Source organism: Amia ocellicauda, chromosome 22 (genome assembly GCF_036373705.1).
Source record: "Amia ocellicauda isolate fAmiCal2 chromosome 22, fAmiCal2.hap1, whole genome shotgun sequence".
NCBI classification, from domain to species: Eukaryota; Metazoa; Chordata; class Actinopteri; order Amiiformes; family Amiidae; genus Amia; species Amia ocellicauda.
Genome location: NC_089871.1, coordinates 6,070,186 through 6,093,310, shown reverse-complemented (window position 1 = coordinate 6,093,310; position 23,125 = coordinate 6,070,186). Strand labels below are relative to the sequence as shown.

Genomic DNA, 23,125 nt, shown 5'->3' with positions numbered 1-23,125 from the left:
ATATATATAGATATATATAGTGTGTGAGAGTCTCAGGGCCGCAATACAGGATTAATAGGTCTTTTAAAATCACACACATAAGAACATTTTTACTAATCCAGTTATGCTAATGAAGAAACTGCAGGACTGAAGCTGTACAACCCTGACCCACAGCATACATTAAGATCAGAACGACTCGGCACATGTTCCTATACCTTCTTAACAAGACACAATGAAAGTACAAGTGTGACTTTATACCACAGTTAACCAAAACCACTCTTTCAAAAAACAACACTATGAAGCACAACACTGATGTTTTATGTGAAAATATATTTTATTCCTGTAAAAAGATTCCCCCCCCCCATATTGAAAGACACCTTCCCTCCTTCAAGTCAACGCCTCTGTGCATGAATTCCACCGCTAAGTTTCTTATTCGGAAACTGCTTTTTCATGAAACATGCAAAAAGAACAAGAAAAACAAAAAAAGGATGTCTTATTTACATACAAGCTTCCAAAACAGGTCGTAAAAACCGTACTGTACAAAACCAGTTTTAGTCTTATAAAGAATGTTTACAGCAATGAGGAAAACAAAAAAAATAAAAATAATGTTTGTCTCCCTGTATGAAAGCAACAGACTTCTAAAAGTCAAAACAGAAGTGTGACCCTTGATACACCAGTCATATATAAAGGTCGAGGACTTCTTTAGCTTACATGCTCTCTACTTGGCTACCACTGCCTTTACAAACTGGGAAAACGAAAAGTCATACAAAATAATGCAAACAAGAAGCCAGGTATTCAATAAATATACAAGTATAAATAATATATATAGTAATAAATAAGGCAAAATATGGGTATAACAACATTATGCATGCAGAGTATAGAGTAAACAACAATTTAAGACTAACAGAGGTCATGTAAGGCTACATTATATCGGCTGCTGTCTACTGTACTTTCTAAGGGACTAACAGTGAAGTCCTATTTCACAGCAGGGCATCACACATTTATTGACCCAGCTTTGGTTACTTCCTTCAAGGACACGGGGTAGGTGGGACCATTGGACACTAAAGGCCACAAGAAGCAGGTGAACCTAAACTGAGGATTTGAAATACTGCATGTGTGTCTTTTGTTCTTTGTTTTGTCAAAATTGAGTGACTGTCTCCTTTATATTCATATACATTAAAAAGTAAAAGGTTATAGTCTGTTACCTACAGTAGAATTGCAACCATTCAAGGCTTTTTAAAGTAATTCACCAGCCATTCCATCCCTTCAAAGAATAGATGCAGATCAATCAGAAAACGCAAATGATGGAAAAACATTCATTTTCAGTAGTACAATCCTGCAAAGCCCTTTTTCGAAAAACAAAACAAAACAGAAATAAATGCTCCTCCTCCCAATGCGAGGTCCGCGTAGCCAGGCAGTCATGCCATCATGTAGCATTAACGCAGTGTTTGTCTGCTGTAGACATGTTAGCAAATAAGGACTAACTTTTGGCATGAGTCCCACTCCTTTTGTCTTTTGAAGAAGTACAAATACGCCAGCGCCGCCGGAGCGGGGCTGAAATCCATAGCTTAATCCTGAGAGCTGACCTTTGCCGAGAAAGTGAATCCACCACCCAGGGTGAATCTCAGACGAGTAATAACGCTAAGGAAAGCTAACACTTCCGCTTTTACTCAATATAAATTACTGCATAATGTCCAATAAAACTTATAAATAACACCAAACAGACGTTTCCCGGCTACACTATTCATGCGTAACGAGCGCCTCCTTGGCAGCTGCACCGCACATCCCTAAGTCTCTCAACATGGGAGCCGATACAGCATCGTGTCCAAGAGGCCGGGCTCCTAAAACGGAGAGAGTTTTGTATTTTTATAACATAAAAAAAAAATAATAATAATAAAAAAAAAAAAAGTATGTGCAGCTCGTTGTCAAGCCGAGGGAGAGCCAGCTGAGATGCACGAACACGGACTTGCGGATCCGTCGCAGGAGATGAAAGCCAGGGTTTTAATTGTAGCATTTCCTTTTACAATTAAGCCCCATGCTGTTAACCAAATAATTAGGCGCCTATCTTCCAGCTTCGGAATCCAAAATCAAGCTAATCAAATGCCTTAACCAGCGCTAAAATAGACTGAGTTCCAGGTAAAAAAAAAAACTAAAAAACTAAAAAACCGAAAGGCAAAGACTGCAGTTTCAGTTAAAATCTCTGCAAAAAAAACAGTTTAAAGCATGTAATATTGCTGCAGTGTTCAATGCAGTCAGATCTGCAGACACCAACTTAGAACATCCGTTTTACAGTTTCAGCTACAAGACCATGCACTATTCTGGCAACCGAGTAAAAACTACTTCATAAAATGCACAAATGCCTTCAATGCAAGTGAATCCGTTTACATACAAACTAATATAGAGCAAAAACAGGGAATCAATTCCGCCTGCATCTCAAATAAAATAAAGCAAAATCGGATCAACTGGAAGAGTACCCCCCAATTCAAAGGTCACAGGTATGTGGAGTACTCACAGTGAAGCCTTTTGTGCAATTCGTGTAACATGACCTGTCCACATCTTTACATGTGACTAAACAACCTTCTTCGAGATGCAATGCCACTCCCCTAAGGCAAAAAGGATTACTTTTAAACTTAAAAACAGTCATCCGTTTAAAACGTTTAAACAGTCATCTGCTGGGTTTTCAAAGATGAAACGAGAGGGTGATACCAAATTAACCTTTTTACTGCTCAGGAACACCAGAGGTCTAGAGTATGGATCTTCACAACCACGGAGATAGAGATACAGAAATACTGCCACCCCCATAAAAATACTTCTCTCCCCCCTTTCCATTTCATAAAAAAGCTTGGACTGTCAAAAGGATACGAGAGGCTCCTCTCGTTTGGTTGCCACAGACAACATCAATGGATGGGTTAGAGGAGCCACAGCGCAGACCAGGAGTCCTTGGTTTGACCGAGCGGTTTAGGGCGTCACTCCTTCTTGCTGGAGCCCAGTTTTTTGAACAGTTTCTTCCCTTTGGAGAAGAAGCCCTTTTTCTTCTTGCCCTGCAGTGACGTCTCATTTGGCCCCAGGCTCTCCTGGGTGACGACCTGTGGGAGGGCAATGCCGAGCACAGGGCCGGGGGACGTGGGCTCTTCCAGGGGGGCGGCTGTGGATTCGTTCTGCTCCTCGGACACCGCCAGGCTCACCTGTCAAGTCAAAGGACAGTTTTAGCATGTTATCAATGGATTCTCACCATTGTGACGTCAGCCGACTGGTTCTCTGCATCTACCAGATACAGCGTGATTGCAAACAAAGTGCATATCGGCACGGAGGATGGCCGGGCGTAGCGAGAGGACTCCCCTGTCCACACGCTCTCTGGAGTGAAGAGCATGGATGAATTAGAGACTTCAGAAGATGACTTAAAATGCTACAGACTACAGTGTAACTCATACACAGCCCTCGAGATGCAGAGGAGCAGCCATTACTTGCAAATGCCCCCATCACTCAGTAAGAACTAAATCATAATAAACACAAGACAATAAAATAACTTACCCTGATTATCCAAAGGTCTTTGCTAAGTGGTTTATAACTGTACAGTGGCTGCTTTGGTATTCCCAATTTTTCCCAGCAATGACTAATGCCTGTATTTTATCCAGAAATAGCTGGTTATCCGGATATACATTTAAACTTTTTGATGTGTGTATGTGGTAAACATTCCCCAGGCAAAATTACGCTTTTGCCATGCACTTTGCTATTGGGATAAATATTGTCCACTAAAAAATGGAGGCGTTGATTACATCAACAAAACATTTTACTGTGAATGGAGACTGAATTTACTGGGATTTGGCGGTCACTACAGACACTAATCAATAGATCAGTTCTATGCAACATCACAATATTTTAAGCAGAGAATCTAAGTTGCTTTTTTAAAATGTACATAGTAATCAAAAAAGAATAGGAAAATGCCAGGAATGGGAAGAAAAGATGTAAAGAAATGACAGCAGTTTGTAAAATGATGCAAAGCAAGGATCGCAGTGGAAAAAGCTGAACTGCACATGGGCTTGAAATCTGCTCGACAGCGGGAACCTCGAGTCAGTGAGAGAATAATACAGAAACTGAGATGTGGTCTTTAAGCATTATGGTTCAAGATGTGTCATAATGCAGTTTCTTTTCAATGAACATGGTGCACAGACACTGTATGTCACTGGATTGCTTGTGAATATTACTCTAGTCAGGCATTTTTTCTTAGAGGAAAAACTTGACAACCAGAATCCCAGCACATGGGTCTTCTCAGCATGTATTTGTACTTGTGTGTATATAAACTGGTCAATATAAATCTTCCATTAAACAAATATAAAAATGACCCCCCTGAAGATTAAATTAGCTAATGCCAAGATGTTAAATCTACTCATTGGGACGATGACTATGGACAAAATAAACCACAGTGGTCCAGAAGATACCCAGTCTTTTAATCAACAGTTACCTACAGCGGTATGGCTTGATCCAAACTGGGCTCGTAAGGATCTGAATGTGTTGAGCCCCTATGCAGTTTAAATGAGAGTTGTCTAGTTCTATATATGAAAACAAAGAAAAAGGAATGATGCTGCCAATGAAAAATGATCAAATAATATTCCCGTCAGATTGCTGGTTCTCAAGATCAAGCCATTTAGATGATCTCAGCTTCTCGTTCCAGCGAGCGCAGAAACATTGCTTCCGAGAGGCAGCCCCAGTAGACAGAAACCCCCCGATCCATTTCAAGGAATATTTCACTCAGGGGATGCATAAACGACCCATCATAGAGCAGGCGAAAGTGTTAAATAATTACTCAAAAGTTACACTACTGGCTGTCCTTTTGTGGAGCCAAGCATCAAATATAAACCTGTATCTTTATACCTAAAACTTTATACCAATCAGTAAACCTTGACTGTAAACCATGTAATGCAGCTTAAATTCTCAAATACAGAAGTCATCTAGATCATTTAACCAATTATCCTGTATGGACCCAATTGGTTTCCTCTGTGAATGGACTGTGCTTCAGTCACACTGGGGCGCTCCCGGAAGAAAGGGCGCTTGGGGTTTGGATCTGAAGACTGAGACATCCGCAGAGCATGAGAGCTATCCTGATTCTCAGCTGGGTATCTTCCTACATAGAAACACTTACACTTTACGCTTTGAATGCGTACTCCTCCTGTGCTTCTGCAAGGACAGTTGGGGACAAATAAGGATCATAAAAATCAGGAAACGGAAAGTAAAGAACAAACCAAACGAAGCAGACAGTGATGAGACAAAGTATAGGTAGACTTTAAAGACAAGACAATAAAATTAACGGCTCACATATTTCAAAGGCAGGAGAATTCACATTTTATTCCCTCACTCTCCATAACACTGTACACGGACGATATACAGGGCTCTCCACATCGTTATACTGGTGCATGATCAGAACATTATCATTATCATCTTCATGGTTTCGTCTAATTGCATTTAGGGAAAAGACAAACTCGCACCTTGTCTCTGAACTTACCTGCGATTCCCGTCTGCTTTCTGGAAACCCCTTTTCTCCTCCGACACTCCCAGCAGCCTCCGACCCGTTCTCAGGTATGGCTTGGAGGAAGTTTGATGGCACCAGTCCTTGTTGCCCATTTATGTCTCCCTGTATTCAGAAATATAGGTTATATAGCTTATATGGGTCTGACCTTCACACATGACAAAAAGGACTGGATCCCCACATTGCTGTAATATTTGTATACATTATAACTGAATACACGTGTGTCCAGCTACATTAACAGACTTTAGGAGGTTTAAAAACTAATGATAACAAATTTATGAATACTTTCCAACACTTATACCAACAGTTACATGGTTTTACAGCACACTACCTCGCCAGTAACCTGAAAATAGTTTGTTATAATCACACAAAAACAATCCCATTAAGTTTCTGAGCCACTTTACTAGCTTAGATGGGAACACAAGCTGGGGAATGCGAGTCGACACTTACGTAAAAAAATCCGTCGTCGTCCATGTCGCCGAACACAACTATGATATCCCCAGCGCTGAAGGTCAGCTCAGCCTGCACAGGAAAAGGAAAAAAAAAAAAATATTTCTTCCCATTTATGCCCCTGAGGCATATGACATGAGGAAATCACCATCCAGAACCTTCCATAAAGATAGCACAGAAAAGACTGTGGGGGGGCTTGGATTCAGGTTTGGTGAACCAATCTGTGTGACCTTGTCTGAAGCCGACATTTGTGCTGATGATGTGATCGATTATTGAGGAGGTGAAGACTAGGCTACTCTTCAGTCTGCAGGGCAGTGCACATGCAAGAGCGGCTCAGTCACCTCGATATCCACGTTGGGGGAGCTCTCCCGCGGGTCATAGTCGAAGATCGCCACCATCTTCCGAGATGCCATGTTCGGCGGTCCGCTGGCCAGGCGACTGCGCTCTGTGCACGACACAACAACCCCCCCGCCCTCGGTCAGCAATGCCACAGTACAGCACAGCACAGAAGGTCAAACACTGTGAGCCTCATACAGAAGGAGACTGCAGACGGCCGTAATGCATGGTGAGAATAAAAAAACGAATACTAAGACAGACGTGCTACCCTCTGGGTTTCTGACAGCGGGAAACCCTTCCAACCATGTGTGTAAACTTCCTCTGGTTGCAAATTCTCCAGTGTCCATAATTTGAGGGTGAATTTATCATTTTTTATTCCAGCATCCATTGCATAAAACGAGTGATACAGAATGTCCCGGCTCAGTCCTGTGCTGTAAAAGCCTTTTCTGTTTGCATAAATATCTGGGGCTTCTCGAATATTCACTACTGTGGAACTGACCCATTAGATACACAGAATGGGAAGTTAGTTATCAAATTAATGAAGGTGTCATTAGACTTTAATAGAGTTTGATTATCATGCCTTTATTAAATTCTAGAGTAATCCTAAAGAATTGTTGGGCATCACCTGCTTAATAGCGTACCTTGCAATTTTTTGGGCAATCTTTGTGGGTTTATTTTGTGGCAGCATAAGGCAATTTTAAAATAGACTATAGGACTTGAATGATGCAACAAAGGCTTTAGAACATCTACAGCAAAGAATGGAATGTCAAATTCAATTGTCAAAGTAACACGGACAACAACAGGTCATTTGACAGTAGCATACTAGGCAGTATTTCTGACTAGATGCTTATTTCCGAAACAATGATCACATTTATATATTCAGACACCACAGACATTAGCGAACTGAGAGGAAGTGAAACAACAGAGAGAGGGAAATAAACCTACACATTGCATTATTTTTGGCATGCAGCATCATGCAGGACTGGGGAAATGAACACAAGGTATTCTTAGATCTCCACAGTGAAGCAGGTGAGTCTAGTTGGTGTGTAAGGAGGGGCAGAATGAGACGGTCCAGTGAGAGCAGATGATGTTAGTGCGTCATGGCGGGGCACATTAATGTGCAAGTTAATCAGATCATAGCACACATGCAAGCCTTTATGGAAAATATTATTTAGTTTTCTTCTTCCTTCCAAAGACTATTCACACTGCAATGCCACAGTCTAGGCCTGTGGAGGATAACGGACAAAAAAGTCTCTAACCTCTACTCGGGCCTACACTTTCCTCCCAGACACCAGCAGATTCAACTGAAAGAGGGGAGAGAAGGAGCTCATTAGGGTTAACCCTTGTCCTCCTGGTACCAAACTGCAGACAACTGCCCAAAGCAAAGCAGCCAACAGCCCCAGAGCTGACACACAGGGACAAAGAAGACAAAGTGGAAGGAAATCCAAGAGGGAAGCTTTGGCAAGGACGCCACTAGTCTTATTCAATGTTTTCGCACTCAGGAAGTCGATATTATAAACGATATACAAGAAACGTAAATCTAATTAATCTCCAGTGATTGCGTCTTTGCATTCATAACCAGCAGACTGTCCTGTTGACGTACGAACAGACCTCAGAGAGAGTAAACACCTGGCACAAGGCCTTTTTCTTCTTCCAGTTCAGACTTAGTAGTTTTGAACCCTCATTTTGTCAGCATTTTTTTTATTTGTGATGAACTGTGGGGTTTAGAAATCACAAACTTTAATAGAAACTGATGTCAGTAGTCTAGCTCGATTGTAAACCGAGGCCTGGGTTTTGTGTGTTTTTCTTGCAACATGCGATCAGCCCACAGGCAAAGCTTCCCTTCTGACAGACACACAGGCAGAAGGGAAAGAAAGAGAGAGAAAGACAGAGCAAGAAGCGAGACACACCTTTCTTGGATCGTCTAGGTTTCGGCGGCGGGACAGGGCGGCGTGGAAGCTGTGCGTGCGAACGAGTGCCTTAATAAAAGTCCCAAAAAAAAAAAAAAAGAAATAGAGAAAGGAAAATAAAGAAGCAGACAAGAGGCAAAAAACACAGACAGAATGAAAGCCGAGTAAAAACAAAACAAAAGATAAATAATAAAAAAATAAATCAATTAAAACCCCCCATGACTAGCAACACAGAAGTGAGACAAGTGAAACTGAAAGTGGTTAAAACACCTGCCGAGAAAGAGAGTTAAACAGAGCCGCTACGCCGGCTACGATGTTCTCACAGTGACTCTCGCAGGCACCTTTGCCGCTAAATTGCGGTCCAAGGCAAACAGGATGCTGAAATAGCTTGACGAGGGTTTTGGTAACAAAGAATGCAACTCACGGTGGTTTACAGCGCAGCGAGTTATCCATTCAGAATGATCTTTCAGTGTCATGGAAAATTTTAAGCAGTACATTAAAGGCAACATTCGATTTTGGCAAAGGCCTACGTTGTAGTTATTTAATATCCAGCAACGAGGATTATCTGGTAGGCAGGTATGCGGTGCAGAAACACGCGCACACACACTCACTATATATATATCTGGGACACTGAACCAATGCTGTAATTAACTGAATCAACGGTGGTGATGATCTTTATTACACTAATTAGGATACTGAATGCAGTTTGTGATGTTTGAGGCAAGAAATGTTGGGAATGTTACAGAAGTGACATGTTTTGTAATGTAAGAGGCTTATCTTTAAGATTTCACTGCAATTGCAGCTGGTTGCTCAAAAGAAGCAGTCGGGAATTAATACATAAAGCAGCCTCTCGGGACAGCTGTTCACAGTTATGCAACGAAAGGCATCTGGTATTTCTCACAGCAAGGCTTTTTTGTTTGTTTGCATCTTCTAAAGGGTGAAGGATCGTAGGGATTACAATCCAACATGTACAAGATTTTTAATTTTTCCCCCCTTAAAAATGTCCCTTTTCAACAATCTGAGAGGCAGTGGGGGCTGTGCTGAACGTGGTGGCCCTCTGTTCTGCCCCGGTGGTTCCTGGGTACCTATTTTCTCCATGGAGGCCTCGGCGGACAGGAAGCCCTGCTGCAACAGCTGATCCCTGGTCTCCTCGTCCTCCACCTGGATCTCGGACACCATGTTGCACGGGACATAGCCGAAGCGGCCGCCGGACTCCCCGCGGTAAAAGCCGTCTGCATCCTTGTCACCGTAGATCTGCCACACACATTGGCAGAGAGAGAGAGAGAGAGAGAGAGAGAGAGAGAGAGAGAGAGAGAGAGGAGTTGGGTGGGTTTCCTTTGACAAAACACAAATCTGTGACTTCATCCCCTCCCATTGGAGATCTTTTCCAGATCAGCAGGGACACACGCACCCGGGGACACAGATGGAAATTGGGCTTCAAGGCATTCAAGACAGAAAACAGGAGACACTTCTTCACACAGAGAGGCGTCACAATCTGAACAAACTCCCCAGCGATGTGGCTGAAGAGACAATTTGGGAACATTCAAAAACAGATTGGATAGGATCCTTGAATCGCTTAGTTATTAATGGACACCAAACGAGCATGATGGGGCGAATGGCCTCCTCTCGATTGGAAACTTTCTTATGTTCTTATGAGATATATCATGAAGTTACAGCCCCTCAAGACCTTTCTACATACAGCACTGTACAGAGGAAATTGCGCTACTTATGACAAACCTATGATTAGTATGACTATGTATCCATTTCTGATACGAGTTAGAAGTGTGAATCCAGACACTGAGAGATACGGTGATAGTTTGCATGTGTAAGTGGCTAATATAAGGTTTTAGGTTTTGAAATGAATGCATTGATGCAAATTAATAATTATTTTGCTTTTTTTGATTGCTGGTGATTAATGTCACCCCTTTTACTGCAAAGATTTTTTTATTTAATTTTTTAAACTTATAACTATACTAAATTCTCAGAACTCAATAATATCGAAGAGACAGAACTAAACAATCAAAATAAAGTAAAAAAGGATTTAAAGAAATATAACCAAGAGAGAAGACTGAATTTTCCTGATTCAGTTACATAAACCCAACCTAGGATCACACCGAAACAAACATCAGTTCCTGAAACCACATTCATATGTTATTAACTCGCAGAATCGTGTCTCTCTCTGATGGGAGTAAGATCTGCTGTTGCCAACCATCTTCAACTCATTATTTATAACAAAAACTGACTTAAGTTCTGCTGAATTCAATGCTATCACACTGCTTTTAAATCTCAGTGTCCGTCTGCTCTAATCTCGGTGAAAGGCAATCGAGTCAACACATGGCAAGGCAGTTAAAAAAGGAATCGAAAAGGATGAGAAGCAGGCTGTGAATCGAGCGACTACGGGAGAAGCGCTTATTGTACCTTGATGATCTGGCCCTCCTGGAAGGGTAATTCCTCCTCGGCAGCGTCGGGGTTGGGGGACATGACGGCGGGGTCGTACTGGAACAGAGCCACAAAGATGCGCACCATGCTGTCCGTCTGCGTCCCGTCTGCCTCGGAGCACTCGGTGACTTCTGACACGGCCGTCCTCGGAGCGTCTGCACACCGGGACAGCGGCGCAACGCATTAGCCCATCCTGCGCCGAGACGACCCTCCCCCTCCTCCCGCCCTTCCCCTGCCCCCTCCACATCCAGTGCAGCCCGAGGGAAAAACTCTTCCCACGTTCTTTAAGGCCTTAACCTAGGTGCGTCCTTAAGTGAGGTAATCAAGCTAAATCCCTCTGAGCCTAAGCTACCGTGAGCTGCTGTGAGAGGATAGATTTCACCTGAGATGTGCATTAACTCCATGGAGAGGAAATCCCACAGCACAAAAAACAAACAAAACAAAAAAAAAACTATAAACATTAATGGGCAGATATGTATCCCACCAGTCTCAAGAGCTGCCTGGACCATATGTACTGCACAAGTAACCTGGATTGTGGAATTAAGATTAACTCACCATTAAGGCACCATTTAATGTGTCTATAATTACACAGACAACCGACGCAAGTGCGGGACACATCCAATCACTGGAGACTGCTAAAGCAGGGGGCAGCTTTGGATTAGAAATACCAATCACATGCGAGATTGATGGAGGGTGTAATCCAGCTCATACTCCATGCAAGATCGAAGTGTCCTGGTTCAAACAAACTCACATGCATATCAATACCCTGCTCCTACACTCGTCCCAAGCAATGCTACACCATGACTATAAACAAGCCTATTAATCTGACTTTTCTGGGGTGCTTTTTCTCATTTTGTTTATTGACTTTATTGCCCCGTAGAAAGCTCAATATGGTAAACAAAAATGCCTCAAACGTCTAGTCAGCCCTTCAGAGTGTACAGACAGAACAGCAAACCGCATCACTCTCCTCTCAGTTATTAGCCAGGTTAACTATCCGGCTGGTTCGTACTCCTTGCATCTCATGCCATGCCACATTAGGGTAAGCCGTGGCTTGGCTTTAAGCTCCTGACTCTGAGCTTCTGATTGAGCCAACAAGGTCAATAAGCTCGCTGCGGCATCCTGGGAGGACTTAAGACCGCCAAGCAAATCGGGACTGGTGAGAGAGAGAGAGAGAGAGGGTGAAACTGTGATAATGCCCAGAGCTGGGGTGGCATCAGTGAAAAGATGAGGCTGACCTTTGGCGAGTCGGGTCTCCATCTTGGGTGGGAGGCCGTTCAGTCCCCGCCAGGCTGCCGCTTCAGCCGGGTGCAGGAGCCTAGGGTCTCCGTTGGCGACAGTTTCCTAACAAACATCAATCGCGTCAGTGAGGTTCTCTTACAGTAATGTACAGTAGCATGAGTCTCAGTCAACCCAAAATCAAACCTATAATGGAGATAGACAGTCAAGCCTGTGTAAACACACCCCTCGACAGGGAGGAAAGGTGGAGGTGTACTTAACAGAGTATACTTTCATTGTGTGAATTGTGGTCATTTATATATTATATATAGCACTGTTCAGCCAGAAGGATCCTACAGTAGTCTATTGGTATCAGGGGGGCACTGTTCACACCCCACAGACTGTCCATGGCCCTTTTAGCCCTATTCGCTTGCTCACACTAGATTTGGTGAAATGTGGAAACGCCAATTAAACAAGGGGCGAAAGTTTAGGCAGGCTAGACATCCAAACAGACATTTAATAAGGGGAATGGGATTCTCCCCCTTATGCTCTCAAAACAGGCCTGATATAGAAGAGGACACCAAGCTCCTAGCACTGCCAATGCCGGACAAGAACAAGCAAGGAAGGTGCGCGCCTGAACGCGTGACTTGGGTAGGAGATAAAGGCAGCCAACACGTTCCTATAAGCGAATCTGATGGTACAGTGAAGGTTGTGCTCCTCAGCGGCTTGCAGCAGCCCAGTCTGCCGGCCACACGAAGCGAGACATGATACAGGTGGACACGGATACAAAGAGGTGGGGATTCAAGCGCCGCAAAGGAACAGATGGAAGAACAGAACGAAACTGAATGAAACAAAGGGAGAGATGGCCAAAATGACAAACCACATAAATTGGCATAACCCTCTGCATCCCTCAAGCTGCATCCCTCTGCAGATACCTTTACTATACCACAATTATTAGGCCAGCTAAAATATATTTTAATACTGTGTTACATTAAATTATGGTAATTATTAATGTTAAATGTAGATTTTTCTGAAGATCATCTTGTGACCTTCTTCTATGACTTCTATGTGACAACTAGGTAAGGCTACCCGTGTACTTTTCTTTCCTTTGCAGAAGGGTACACAGCAGGGCATGTTCTTACTCAAATGACAAGAACATTCCAACAGATGCAGAAGGTCAGAGCCAGGGTCACAGATCAACAGGAAACACACCCTTGTCTGAGAATCATCAGCGCTATGGCCTTTGGCCCCGTGCTCGGATCTTGCCCGCCGGCCAGACGTTTTGTGATAATCCTGCCCCCGAACAGCCCCATCTCCTGCCTCTGTACCCCCTTTGCCACTCGAATTGGATCCTGACGTCCCAGAAGAGCCCACTTTTCCCCTGCTGTGATGGTGGTGGTGGTGGTGGTGATGAGGGGATTTAGAGTCAAACACCTCATCCTCCAACACATCCTGCCTCTTCAGTTGTCTCTTGCGCCCCTCAGAGGCCACCGACTCACACTGGCTGGAGCACTTGCTCATCTCGTCTTGGCCTTCAGACTGGGTGCCATCCCCCCACCAGCCCGCACGCATCTGCCCCAGATGGACCACTGCTGGGCCGCAAGGGAGGGCGTCCTCATCGTCCTCGGTTCCGTACTCGATATCGATTTCCACCCCGTTGCCCGCGGACGTCTTGCTTCTTCTCGGTCCTTTGGCACCGCAGTACTTCCCTGTCTGCAGGCCAGTCTTCAGGAACTCGGAGGAGATCAGGTCCCTCTGGCTCTTCAGCATAGCTTCTCTCCTCAGCCGGTCTCCGGTCTTGTCCACGTTATCCTTGGGGAAGTGCGAGATCTTGGGCTCCCTTTCATGGGACCTCCTCACTCGGGGCTCCTTGCTATGAACGTAAATGCTACCTTCAGAGTCATAGTCCTCCTCCAGGTAATTTGAGGCCTTGACACCTGCGTCCAGCGGGTTGGAGAAGTGGGTCTTGTGTGGAAGTGTCTTGCTTCGGCTATTGAGGACACTGTATCTACCATGATCTTTAGTCTCGCTGGACTTCTCCAAGGGCAGCAGTGCTGGGTGGCATCCCCGTTCGCTGCTGGAGTTGCCACCCGAGTGCAGTCTGTGGTTCAAGAGCAGGCTGTTTTCAGAGCCCTTGAATTTGACATTTGACTTCCCATCATTTGCCTCGCTGTTTTCCTCTGGTAGGAAAGCTGGTTTTCTGGCCACTGAAAGCCTCCTTGTGCTGTTGAATGTCTCTGGATTTGTAGTCCGTTCTTCCATGCCTCGCCGTTGGCTCTTGGGAGTGTTCGGCGGTTCTCCTTCCTCCAGCTCCTGGCTCTCGTCCTCTTCCTCGGTGACCTCAGGGATACTGAAGAGCTGCTTGCTGTGATGGGTCTGCAAGGGAAGCTTGAGGATCTTCTCCAAAATTTCCTCGTCGCTATCCGTCTCCCACGTGTCCGGCTGGACAGGAGGCAGTGGGCAAGAGAGAGCAGGTGGTGCACGGAAGACAACAGGAGGGAAGAGGATTGTGCATGCAGAGAAAATAAAGTTCAAAAGAAAGAGAAGTGAAAAAGTAATAACACAAACAGAATGTATAATCAACATGCCAGGGTAAAGGAAAGAACAGAATAAAAGCAAATCAAGGAAACAAATGTAATATTGTTTATATTATAGCATAAATCAGAAGTCTTTCAGTACAAGCCAAAGATTGTACATTTTTTTGAGGTCGGTTTTCTAAGGTTTGGTTCATGTAAAGACATTTTTAACATTAAAGCATGTGAACAATTAATTCTCAATGCGTTCAAATATTTACATCAGGGAGCCATCAAAACAGGATGCGTCTCTCTGGGACAGTGGGGTGGATTCAGATTCCTAATATGCTACTGTGTGACCTGTTACTAGGTCACAGTTCTCTGCATTACCTTGCCCCCCTGTGTGGAACTGAGCTCCTCTCCCTCCTCTGTGCCGGGGATGTCGGAGCAGAGATCCTCCTCGTCCTCCTCCAGGATGTCGGACAGGTCAGAGCCGCGGCTGCTTTCGGTCTGGTACTCGTTCAGTTGGGGGTCAGTGGCTGGTTCTGGCAGGCCCGGCCCATGATCCTGCACCACAGAAACAGTGTTACACTACAGAGAGAAACCCTATTTCCAGCATTTGTAAATTAGAATTGGCTGATTTTAATATAATGTCAATCTTCTACTCTGGAACCTATAAGATATATGTATGAGGGCGACCAAGAGCTGCTTTTATCTCCCCTCACTCTGCACTAATAATCGAATAATGGTGCTTTGTGACAGCTGAATGCCTCGCAGAAGTGTCTGAGAGTTAATTAAGTGCTTAAGCAACTTCCAAACCTCCTTGGGTCTCTTCAGGTAGCTGTCCTGGTGGCTGGATATGTATCTGAGCCCTTGTTGGTGCTGGCTGTGGTCCAGGAACTCCTCGATGGACACCACCCTCATGCTGGCCCTGGCACTGTCCTCCTCCGTCTCCTGCTCCGACTCCATGCCTAAGGGGTCCAGGCCAAGCCCAACCCCCGTGGTGGCCAAGGGCTCAGCGCTCTCGGACATGGCTCCGGCAGCTTCTCCAGCCAGACCCTGGGACGAGTCCAGGCTCATCTCCAGCACGGAGCTGCCAGGGTCCACTGTGGACACGGCCTCCTCCAAGAAGTCTGTGATGGAGACGGACGGGCGTTTCAGACCAGCGCTGTCTGAGTCTTTGGTTGAGTCTAACAGTCGGCCAGAACCTGAGCTCCCAGAGAGATCAACCTACAAAGGGTAAATGTTCAGAAGGCAGTTGTTGTAAAGCTTACATTGGTGTGACAGAAGTTGTGAGGAGTAAAACTGTTTTTAGGCTTTATGTAACTGTGATGGCGAAACATTTTTACAATGCTTTAAAACTTCACGATCAAAGGTGCTGTGTGAAGTTCAAGGACTAACCAATCGAATGGTATCTTCATTTAATTGTTTGCGTGTTTTGTATGCAACAAAAACTGTAAAATAAAAAAAAAAATACAATATCCAGTCTTGACTGGTATTAGGGGTGGGGGTCAAGATAGGTCTGGCAAATGCCGAAATATAGCCGTACCGTGTGGCCTAAACGGAAGTCTGATACGGACGAGCCCTCGTGCAGGACAACGCTGGATCTGGAGGTCACGGCCAGGAGGGAATCCGCCCGTGAATCCGAATACGCCGTCCTGTCATCCGTGTGGAGGAGGAGGCTGCCCCCGTCACTGACATTGGCTTTGGGTGCAGCGTGGACGGCCCATTCGGAGGTGGCACGAGCGTCTAGCGGGGGCATCTGCAGCACCGAAGGAAGTGGCATGGGGGTTTTGGCAGTCGTGGTGACCAGGGATTCCTGATGCGGCGGAGCACCGAGGACGCCAGCCTCCAAGGAGTCGCCGGCATTGGCGGGCGTTGGCAGGGGCTGGTCGGGAGCCACGGCGGCGAAGAGCTTAGTGAGGATTTTGACAGGCACTGAATCCGCCGACTCCCCGTACGGAGACATGGTCCGCACGCTGAGCTCCTGCGCCACCTGGAGGAGATGCATCTGTGAGGGGCCCACCAGCGCACTGCCAGCTGTCGGGGAGGCAACTTCTAACACCTGTGGTAAAGAGCAGATGCTGAGATTAAAGCACTAGAAATGGTTGGCCAAGTCCATATTGTGCAGATAAAGAAGCAGAGACATTGAGCTGCTATTAAAACTAGACCAGCTTTTTGTATTTTTGGTTTTGGATTATACACTCACCTAAAGGATTATTAGGAACACCATAGTAATACTGTGTTTGACCCCCTTTCGCCTTCAGAACTGCCTTAATTCTACGTGGCATTGATTCAACAAGGTGCTGAAAGCATTCTTTAGAAATGTTGGCCCATATTGATAGGACAGCATCTTGCAGTTGATGGAGATTTGTGGGATGCACATCCAGGGCACGAAGCTCCCGTTCCACCACATCCCAAAGATGCTCTATTGGGTTGAGATCTGGTGACTGTGGGGGCCAGTTTAGTACAGTGAACTCATTGTCATGTTCAAGAAACCAATTTGAAATTATTCGACCTTTGTGACATGGTGCATTATCCTGCTGGAAGTAGCCATCAGAGGATGGGTACATGGTGGTCATAAAGGGATGGACATGGTCAGAAACAATGCTCAGGTAGGCCGTGGCATTTAAACGATGCCCAATTGGCACTAAGGGGCCTAAAGTGTGCCAAGAAAACATCCCCCACACCATTACACCACCACCACCAGCCTGCACAGTGGTAACAAGGCATGATGGATCCATGTTCTCATTCTGTTTACGCCAAATTCTGACTCTACCATCTGAATGTCTCAACAGAAATCGAGACTCATCAGACCAGGCAACATTTTTCCAGTCTTCAACTGTCCAATTTTGGTGAGCTTGTGCAAATTGTAGCCTCTTTTTCCTATTTGTAGTGGAGATGAGTGGTACCCGGTGGGGTCTTCTGCTGTTGTAGCCCATCCGCCTCAAGGTTGTACGTGTTGTGGCTTCACAAATGCTTTGCTGCATACCTCGGTTGTAACGAGTGGTTATTTCAGTCAAAGTTGCTCTTCTATCAGCTTAAATCAGTCGGCCCATTCTCCTCTGACCTCTAGCATCAACAAGGCATTTTCGCCCACAGGACTGCAGCATACTAGATGTTTTTCCCTTTTCACACCATTCTTTGTAAACCCTAGAAATGGTTGTGTGTGAAAATCCCAGTAACTGAGCAGATTGTGAAATACTCAGACCGGCCCGTCTGGCACCAACAACCATGCCACGCTCAAAATTGCTTAAATCACCTTTCTTTCCCATTCAGACATTCAGTTTGGAGTTCAGGAGATTGTCTTGACCAGGACCACACCCCTAAATGCATTGAAGCAACTGCCATGTGATTGGTTGGTTAGATAATTGCATTAATGAGAAATTGAACAGGTGTTCCTAATAATCCTTTAGGTGAGTGTATATGTACTGCATTCAACACCTTGCCGTGTCTTGTTTTTTGTAATTTCAATTTGTTTATAATTCTTAAATCCCATAATATCAAAATATGTATATAAACAAATGAATACATCTGAAAAAAAGGGGTTGCACTGAAACCACCCAGGGTCCTTACTTTCTGCTTGTCTATGTAGATGGCGTATCCGGTCACACGGACCCCGTTGGAGGTACCGGCAGCGTCAATGGTGACGGGTAGCCAGCTGACCAGTGCGATACCGGGGGAGGGGCCTAGCTCCACCTGCACATCCAGTGGGGCATCTGGGGGCCCTGTGGGAAGAGGTGTCAAAACTGAATAAAAGACGCAAGGAGTTATACTGGTATCAGCTGTGCCATTACCTGCCCAGTGTATTACCCTCACCTGCCATCAAAGTAGTGAATGTTGTCACCACAGCTCTGCGTTCCCGTCGGTCCAGAGGCAACTCCCATGGAGTTCGGTGGGGCCGGGCCTCCACCTTCACTTTATACCTCTGATTGGGCCTCAGGTTACTGAGACAGTGGCAGTAGCAGCCGGCCTTCACCACCTCGCTCTCTTCCTCGTTCACACATACGGCGTGCACGTAGTTGCTGTTGCTTGGCAGCCACGAGAGGTTGGCGGAGGTTGCCGTGATGCTGTCCACTTTGAGCTGTGAGGGAGCCACGCACACGTCCCTCCCCACCAGCAAGCTGCAGCACAGCTGGTCTGAGTTCCCTTTCTCCGTCACGCTTTGGACGGAAACGCGATAGGCTTTAAGGTTGATGTCCAGTCTCTCCAGAACCGCTTTGGTTTGGGAGCCAAATGGAACGTTGAGCCTCAGCTCTTTGTCCACGAAGACATTGTAGCTCCAGACGTTCCCCCACCCAGCCGGCACCAGTGGGGGGTCCCAGCCGATGATGATGCTCTTGGCAAGCTGCTTGATTAGAGTCAGTTTCCTTGGGTAAGGCACTGTGTCATCCCCCACTTCCTCCATGTCCAGATCGAACCCGTTCGGGAGCAGGTTGTACACTTTCCCCACTCCGCTCAGGGCCTCCTCCTCGGGGGTGGAGACCTCCGTCTTCACAGAGCTGTTGAGGCTCAGCCGGAGGTGCTTCTCGCTGCTGCTGTGGAAGCTGCTCTCCTGGTAGGAGTTGTGCGAGAGGTCGCTGGCCTCGGGCGGGTGGAAGCTCAGCACGTCGTCGTCAGAGACCCGCTCCACGAAGTTGGAGGGGACCAGCCCTCTACGCCCGTCCATCAGTTCCCCTGCACAGAGGTCAATGGGTAAGATCAGGTGACTGGAGGAACCCTTTGATTGGGTACGAGTCCTTAGATTAGTGTCACCAATTAGCAGCCATTGACATAGTAAAGAGTATTGTATAGCTACATAGCAACAGTTTCTTCTCATATTTTCATTGGATGTTAAATAAATAAAACTGACTAATGGTATAATAAATGCACACGATAGTTAATCATTTGGTACCATCTATCAATATAGTGAAGAGAGCCATGAGACAATGGATCACACTTTAAACCCAAACAAAGAGTCAGACTTTACACAGGGTTCATATCAGCAGTTAATGTTAAACTGATGTATTTAAACGGAACAGAGATAGACTGCACTCTAAACACCACCAATGGGATGGTCAGTTTGGAAATTAATGTAATTAAAACCTTCGTAGAAGCCGTCCTCATCCATGTCTCCATACACGTAGATGTACTCTCCAGCTGTGAGGGGCAGCTCGGCTTCTGGGTTCTCGTTTGGCCCATCGAAAGGGTTGTAGCTGCAGAGATGAAAAACAACCCTCTGAACGGTAGATTCAATTACATCATAAAAACAAAAATGTGCAACCAGGCGGTCCAGGGAAGGCATCAGTGCACTGAGATTTGAAAAGCACTTCAAAGAAACATCAGTGGTCGTGCGTCCTCACCTGTACCGGGCGATGAAGACCTGCAGCTTGGCTGGAGTTCTGATGTCCGGCTCAGGGACGGGCGAGACATCGATGTCCAACTCCTCCACCTCACTGGCAGTGTCCACCTGCAGGAATATAAAGCACAGATATAGACAGATTGTCATTCCTTTAGGTATACGCAAGTGTGCCACAGACATGCAGTCACACACAAGAAAAAAAAAAAAAAATATATATATATATATATATATCAATAAGAATACACTTTCCATTTACTGAAATTAAATAAGTTCCTGACAGGTATAAAGAAAGACTGGTGTGTGGTAGAACATTTCAAGTGACTTATGGCTTTATGTCCTTAAGTTACCTACCTTAATGTCTGATACTGTTTTGCTGTGCAGACAGGAGAGGCTTTTCATGACAACCCATTGTTACATTAGTAGGTTACCTGTCCCATTTAAAATGCCTGAACACCAATGCTAGTCAGAACCAACATGTTAACCCTAACCTTAGCCAAGAGCAAAATATAACCCTAATTTATGTTAACTTATGAATATCGAACAATTTAGTGCAAAATAACGCTCTCTAAACATCTTATTTGAACTGCAAAAACATTCCTACACTCGTCTTTCTTCATACTTTAAGATTAGATGCAATTGTCAAATTTATATTTTTTTCCATAAACATCCAAACTCCACTATGAGATAATCCTCAGTATGAAGAAGCATGCTTTGTCGAAAGAATAAAATCCTCAGGGATGCTAAGTTTATCTCACAAAGGGATCATCGGAAAAGGATACTTCTATTTATAGATTTTGGGGGAAACCTTTTAAGGATTATCAGTAACTACTACAACCTTCATAATCCAATGCAGCCACCGGATTATCTCATTAAATATGAGATTTAGGGAGCTGTACTCTGAGCTTAAAGGGTCATCCTTCTCTTTGGAAATCTCTGGAAATTGCAACAAATAAGATGCATTCGTATATATTTACATGTTTGTTTATATATGTGTGTGTGTGTGTGAATATATTTAGGGGAAATACTGGAAACACTGATTGTTCTCACCACTGAGATAAGAAATTTATCTTAAACGTTTGCATCAATCATGGGTGCCACTCACCTCAGGCGTGGGGCAGGATTTCGGGGCACTGTGTGGCAGTGACTCTGATTTGGGGGTAAGGTGCTTGGAACCGGATTTCGGGGTGCTGGTGGCGGGCTCAGACTTGGTGCTGATGACCGGCAGCTCCCGGTGCTGGACTGACACCTCAGACACCGGCACTGGCACTGGCACGGACACCGACACCGGTGGCAGCTCCTGCTTCTGGGGCTCGACGGGTGGGGCCGTGTGCGCAGCCGCAGGGGGAGACGCCTCCACGTCTGCAGGAGAGGAGCAGTCAATCTACCGCACTCCCAGCACACCGCAGGCTTTCGCTACTAATCAGGCAATGTGGACGACAGCGTGCATATTCACACACAAGGACCAAGGTGACAGGTGACTCCAGTGACTGATCCCAGCTGTGATTTAACGTGAGTGTCTGAATGTGATCTGACATTTATCTCAAACAAATGACTACTACATACAATTAAATGCATTCGATATTTGTCTAGCATTCTCTGAAGTTCTCCACCTCGATGGTTCAGTGCAGGTTTCGTTAGTGGTCTGTTAATCGGTAACAGCAGACAAGGCGTCGAGACGTGCTTTTATTCTCTCGCAAAGCTGTAGTTTGTGAAATGCCTGCCTCTTCTCAGTAAGGGCTCTATCACATATTTTACATTGTAAACACACTGTGTGGGCAAGCAGCCTATAAGCAATTAGCTGTGAAAGCTATAGAAAGGATGGTTTTATTCCCTAAGCCATGATTAAAACTGAAAAGCAGGGTCTGAATAAATGCATCGGGATAAAGGAGGGCTGTATGGATCATAAAAAGTTCTGAATTTTAAAAATCCCTTTGAAGCCTCCTCTCATGTGGAATATTCTAGAAATAAAAACCTTACAGGGGAATCCTCACTTACACATCCCCTCATTTAGATATGTAGCCAAGGAAGTCTGTGGATGCTGATAACACTCTACCGGGGGGGGGTGGTCAACAAACGCACACCAAGATCTTACCAAGACCACACAACAGCTGTGAGACGGGCTGAGCTGCTTCTTTATCTGACCCCCGAGAGGCTGTATTTCCAACAAGCTCTCGTGACCGATGAGCAAACGCAAGCACGGGGCCTCAGGGCGCTTGTGCAATGTTTGAGGAGCATGTGCCCTGTCAGACAGCTCTTACAACACAGAGGAGGACATTTGAAGGCAATCTGACCATTGCGTACGCTCATGCCCATACAAAGAAAAGTAATGAAGAAAACATGGTCAACCACAGCGTGGTCATGCAAACGGTGGTGAAACTCAACACTCCCCAGACCGACACAAATAAGACCTCCCCAGCCCCGTGACTCCTGTGGTGGTGCCCCAGACCCTTAACACAGTGAAACAGAGGTGACCCACTAGCATCTCCAGTCAAAGTGTTTCTACCCTGTAACGAAAGATCTGAGAAAGGACTGCCGCTCCTTTCCAGACTCCAGAAGGCGATATCTCCCAGAGTGATCACATCCCATGAACCATATGAATCTAAAAGCAGAACGAGTCATGAAACAAAACGGTCCGACCCCTGCAAAGTCACCTGCCTTACCCAGGATGCCCTGTGGCCCTACCTTTCTCTCCGGCCGGCTCCACTCCATTGGCCAGCTGTGAGGGTAGGCTGAGGTCGGAGGGGCTTGAGCCGGAGGTCAGGAGGTCAAACTTGGCGGCCTGCAGGCGGAAGCGCTCGAGCTCGTGGGAGAGCAGGCCAAACTGTTCGCTCTGGCTGCGGCATTTCTCCTCCAGTTCATGTACCTTCACCTGCACCGGACAGAGAGGCACAAGAGGGTCAAACATCCCTCGCGTGCTCGTGCTGCCAAGCAGGGCTTTCCGTGTCCAGCGTTCGCCAGCAGGGTGTTAAAGCGCATCACGCAAGTATGGAGAAAGTAGGTTTTTCTTCATAGATCAGTGTGTTAGTTGGATCTTAACATGTGTCCCTCCTCTAAAACAGAACTCACCTTTCTCTGGGTCATACATGGCCTGTAACATTGGTCAGAAATGGATACAAATAATAACAGAACAAATAATAGTAAATCATATCAAAATAATAATCACAGCAATGTAAACAATGACAAAAATGAAAGCAAAGGGAAACACACAATGCAAAATAGGAGGCGGAGTTGAAGGCGTGCACAGGTTATGCAGCCGTGCAAGTAAGATTGTGAAACGACAATGTGTAGAGGCGAGAGACGGGGAAAACACAACGATGAAACAACTTCCTACAGGAGCTGGCTTTCACTTCTACGCACACACTTTGGCAGCACAGACCACACTGGCCAACAGAAGCCCTGGGGCTGAATGCAAAGCATA

General features: G+C 45.5%; 1 protein-coding gene across 2 annotated transcripts in view; it reads right to left on the bottom strand.

The window, feature by feature from the left end:
- Positions 1-292: 292 nt before the first annotated feature.
- Positions 293-23,125, bottom strand: part of tspoap1 (TSPO associated protein 1) — an 85,530-nt gene continuing 62,697 nt past the window's right edge. Inside the window, exons 12-30 of one of the 2 annotated variants that reach the window (XM_066695151.1) lie at positions 22,390-22,576; positions 20,810-21,066; positions 19,709-19,815; positions 19,452-19,561; positions 18,186-19,043; positions 17,943-18,094; positions 15,916-16,431; positions 15,186-15,596; positions 14,757-14,933; positions 13,066-14,295; positions 11,874-11,979; positions 10,618-10,793; positions 9,285-9,453; positions 8,200-8,268; positions 7,549-7,593; positions 6,295-6,398; positions 5,954-6,025; positions 5,480-5,608; positions 293-3,164 (exon numbers count right to left, since the gene is read on the bottom strand). In XM_066695151.1, the coding sequence (XP_066551248.1) occupies positions 2,946-3,164; positions 5,480-5,608; positions 5,954-6,025; positions 6,295-6,398; positions 7,549-7,593; positions 8,200-8,268; positions 9,285-9,453; positions 10,618-10,793; positions 11,874-11,979; positions 13,066-14,295; positions 14,757-14,933; positions 15,186-15,596; positions 15,916-16,431; positions 17,943-18,094; positions 18,186-19,043; positions 19,452-19,561; positions 19,709-19,815; positions 20,810-21,066; positions 22,390-22,576 (5,094 nt within the window). In that variant the 3' untranslated portion in view covers positions 293-2,945. The remainder of the gene's footprint in view (positions 3,165-5,479; positions 5,609-5,953; positions 6,026-6,294; positions 6,399-7,548; positions 7,594-8,199; positions 8,269-9,284; positions 9,454-10,617; positions 10,794-11,873; positions 11,980-13,065; positions 14,296-14,756; positions 14,934-15,185; positions 15,597-15,915; positions 16,432-17,942; positions 18,095-18,185; positions 19,044-19,451; positions 19,562-19,708; positions 19,816-20,809; positions 21,067-22,389; positions 22,577-23,125) is intronic. The other variant, XM_066695152.1, reaches the window with a different exon arrangement.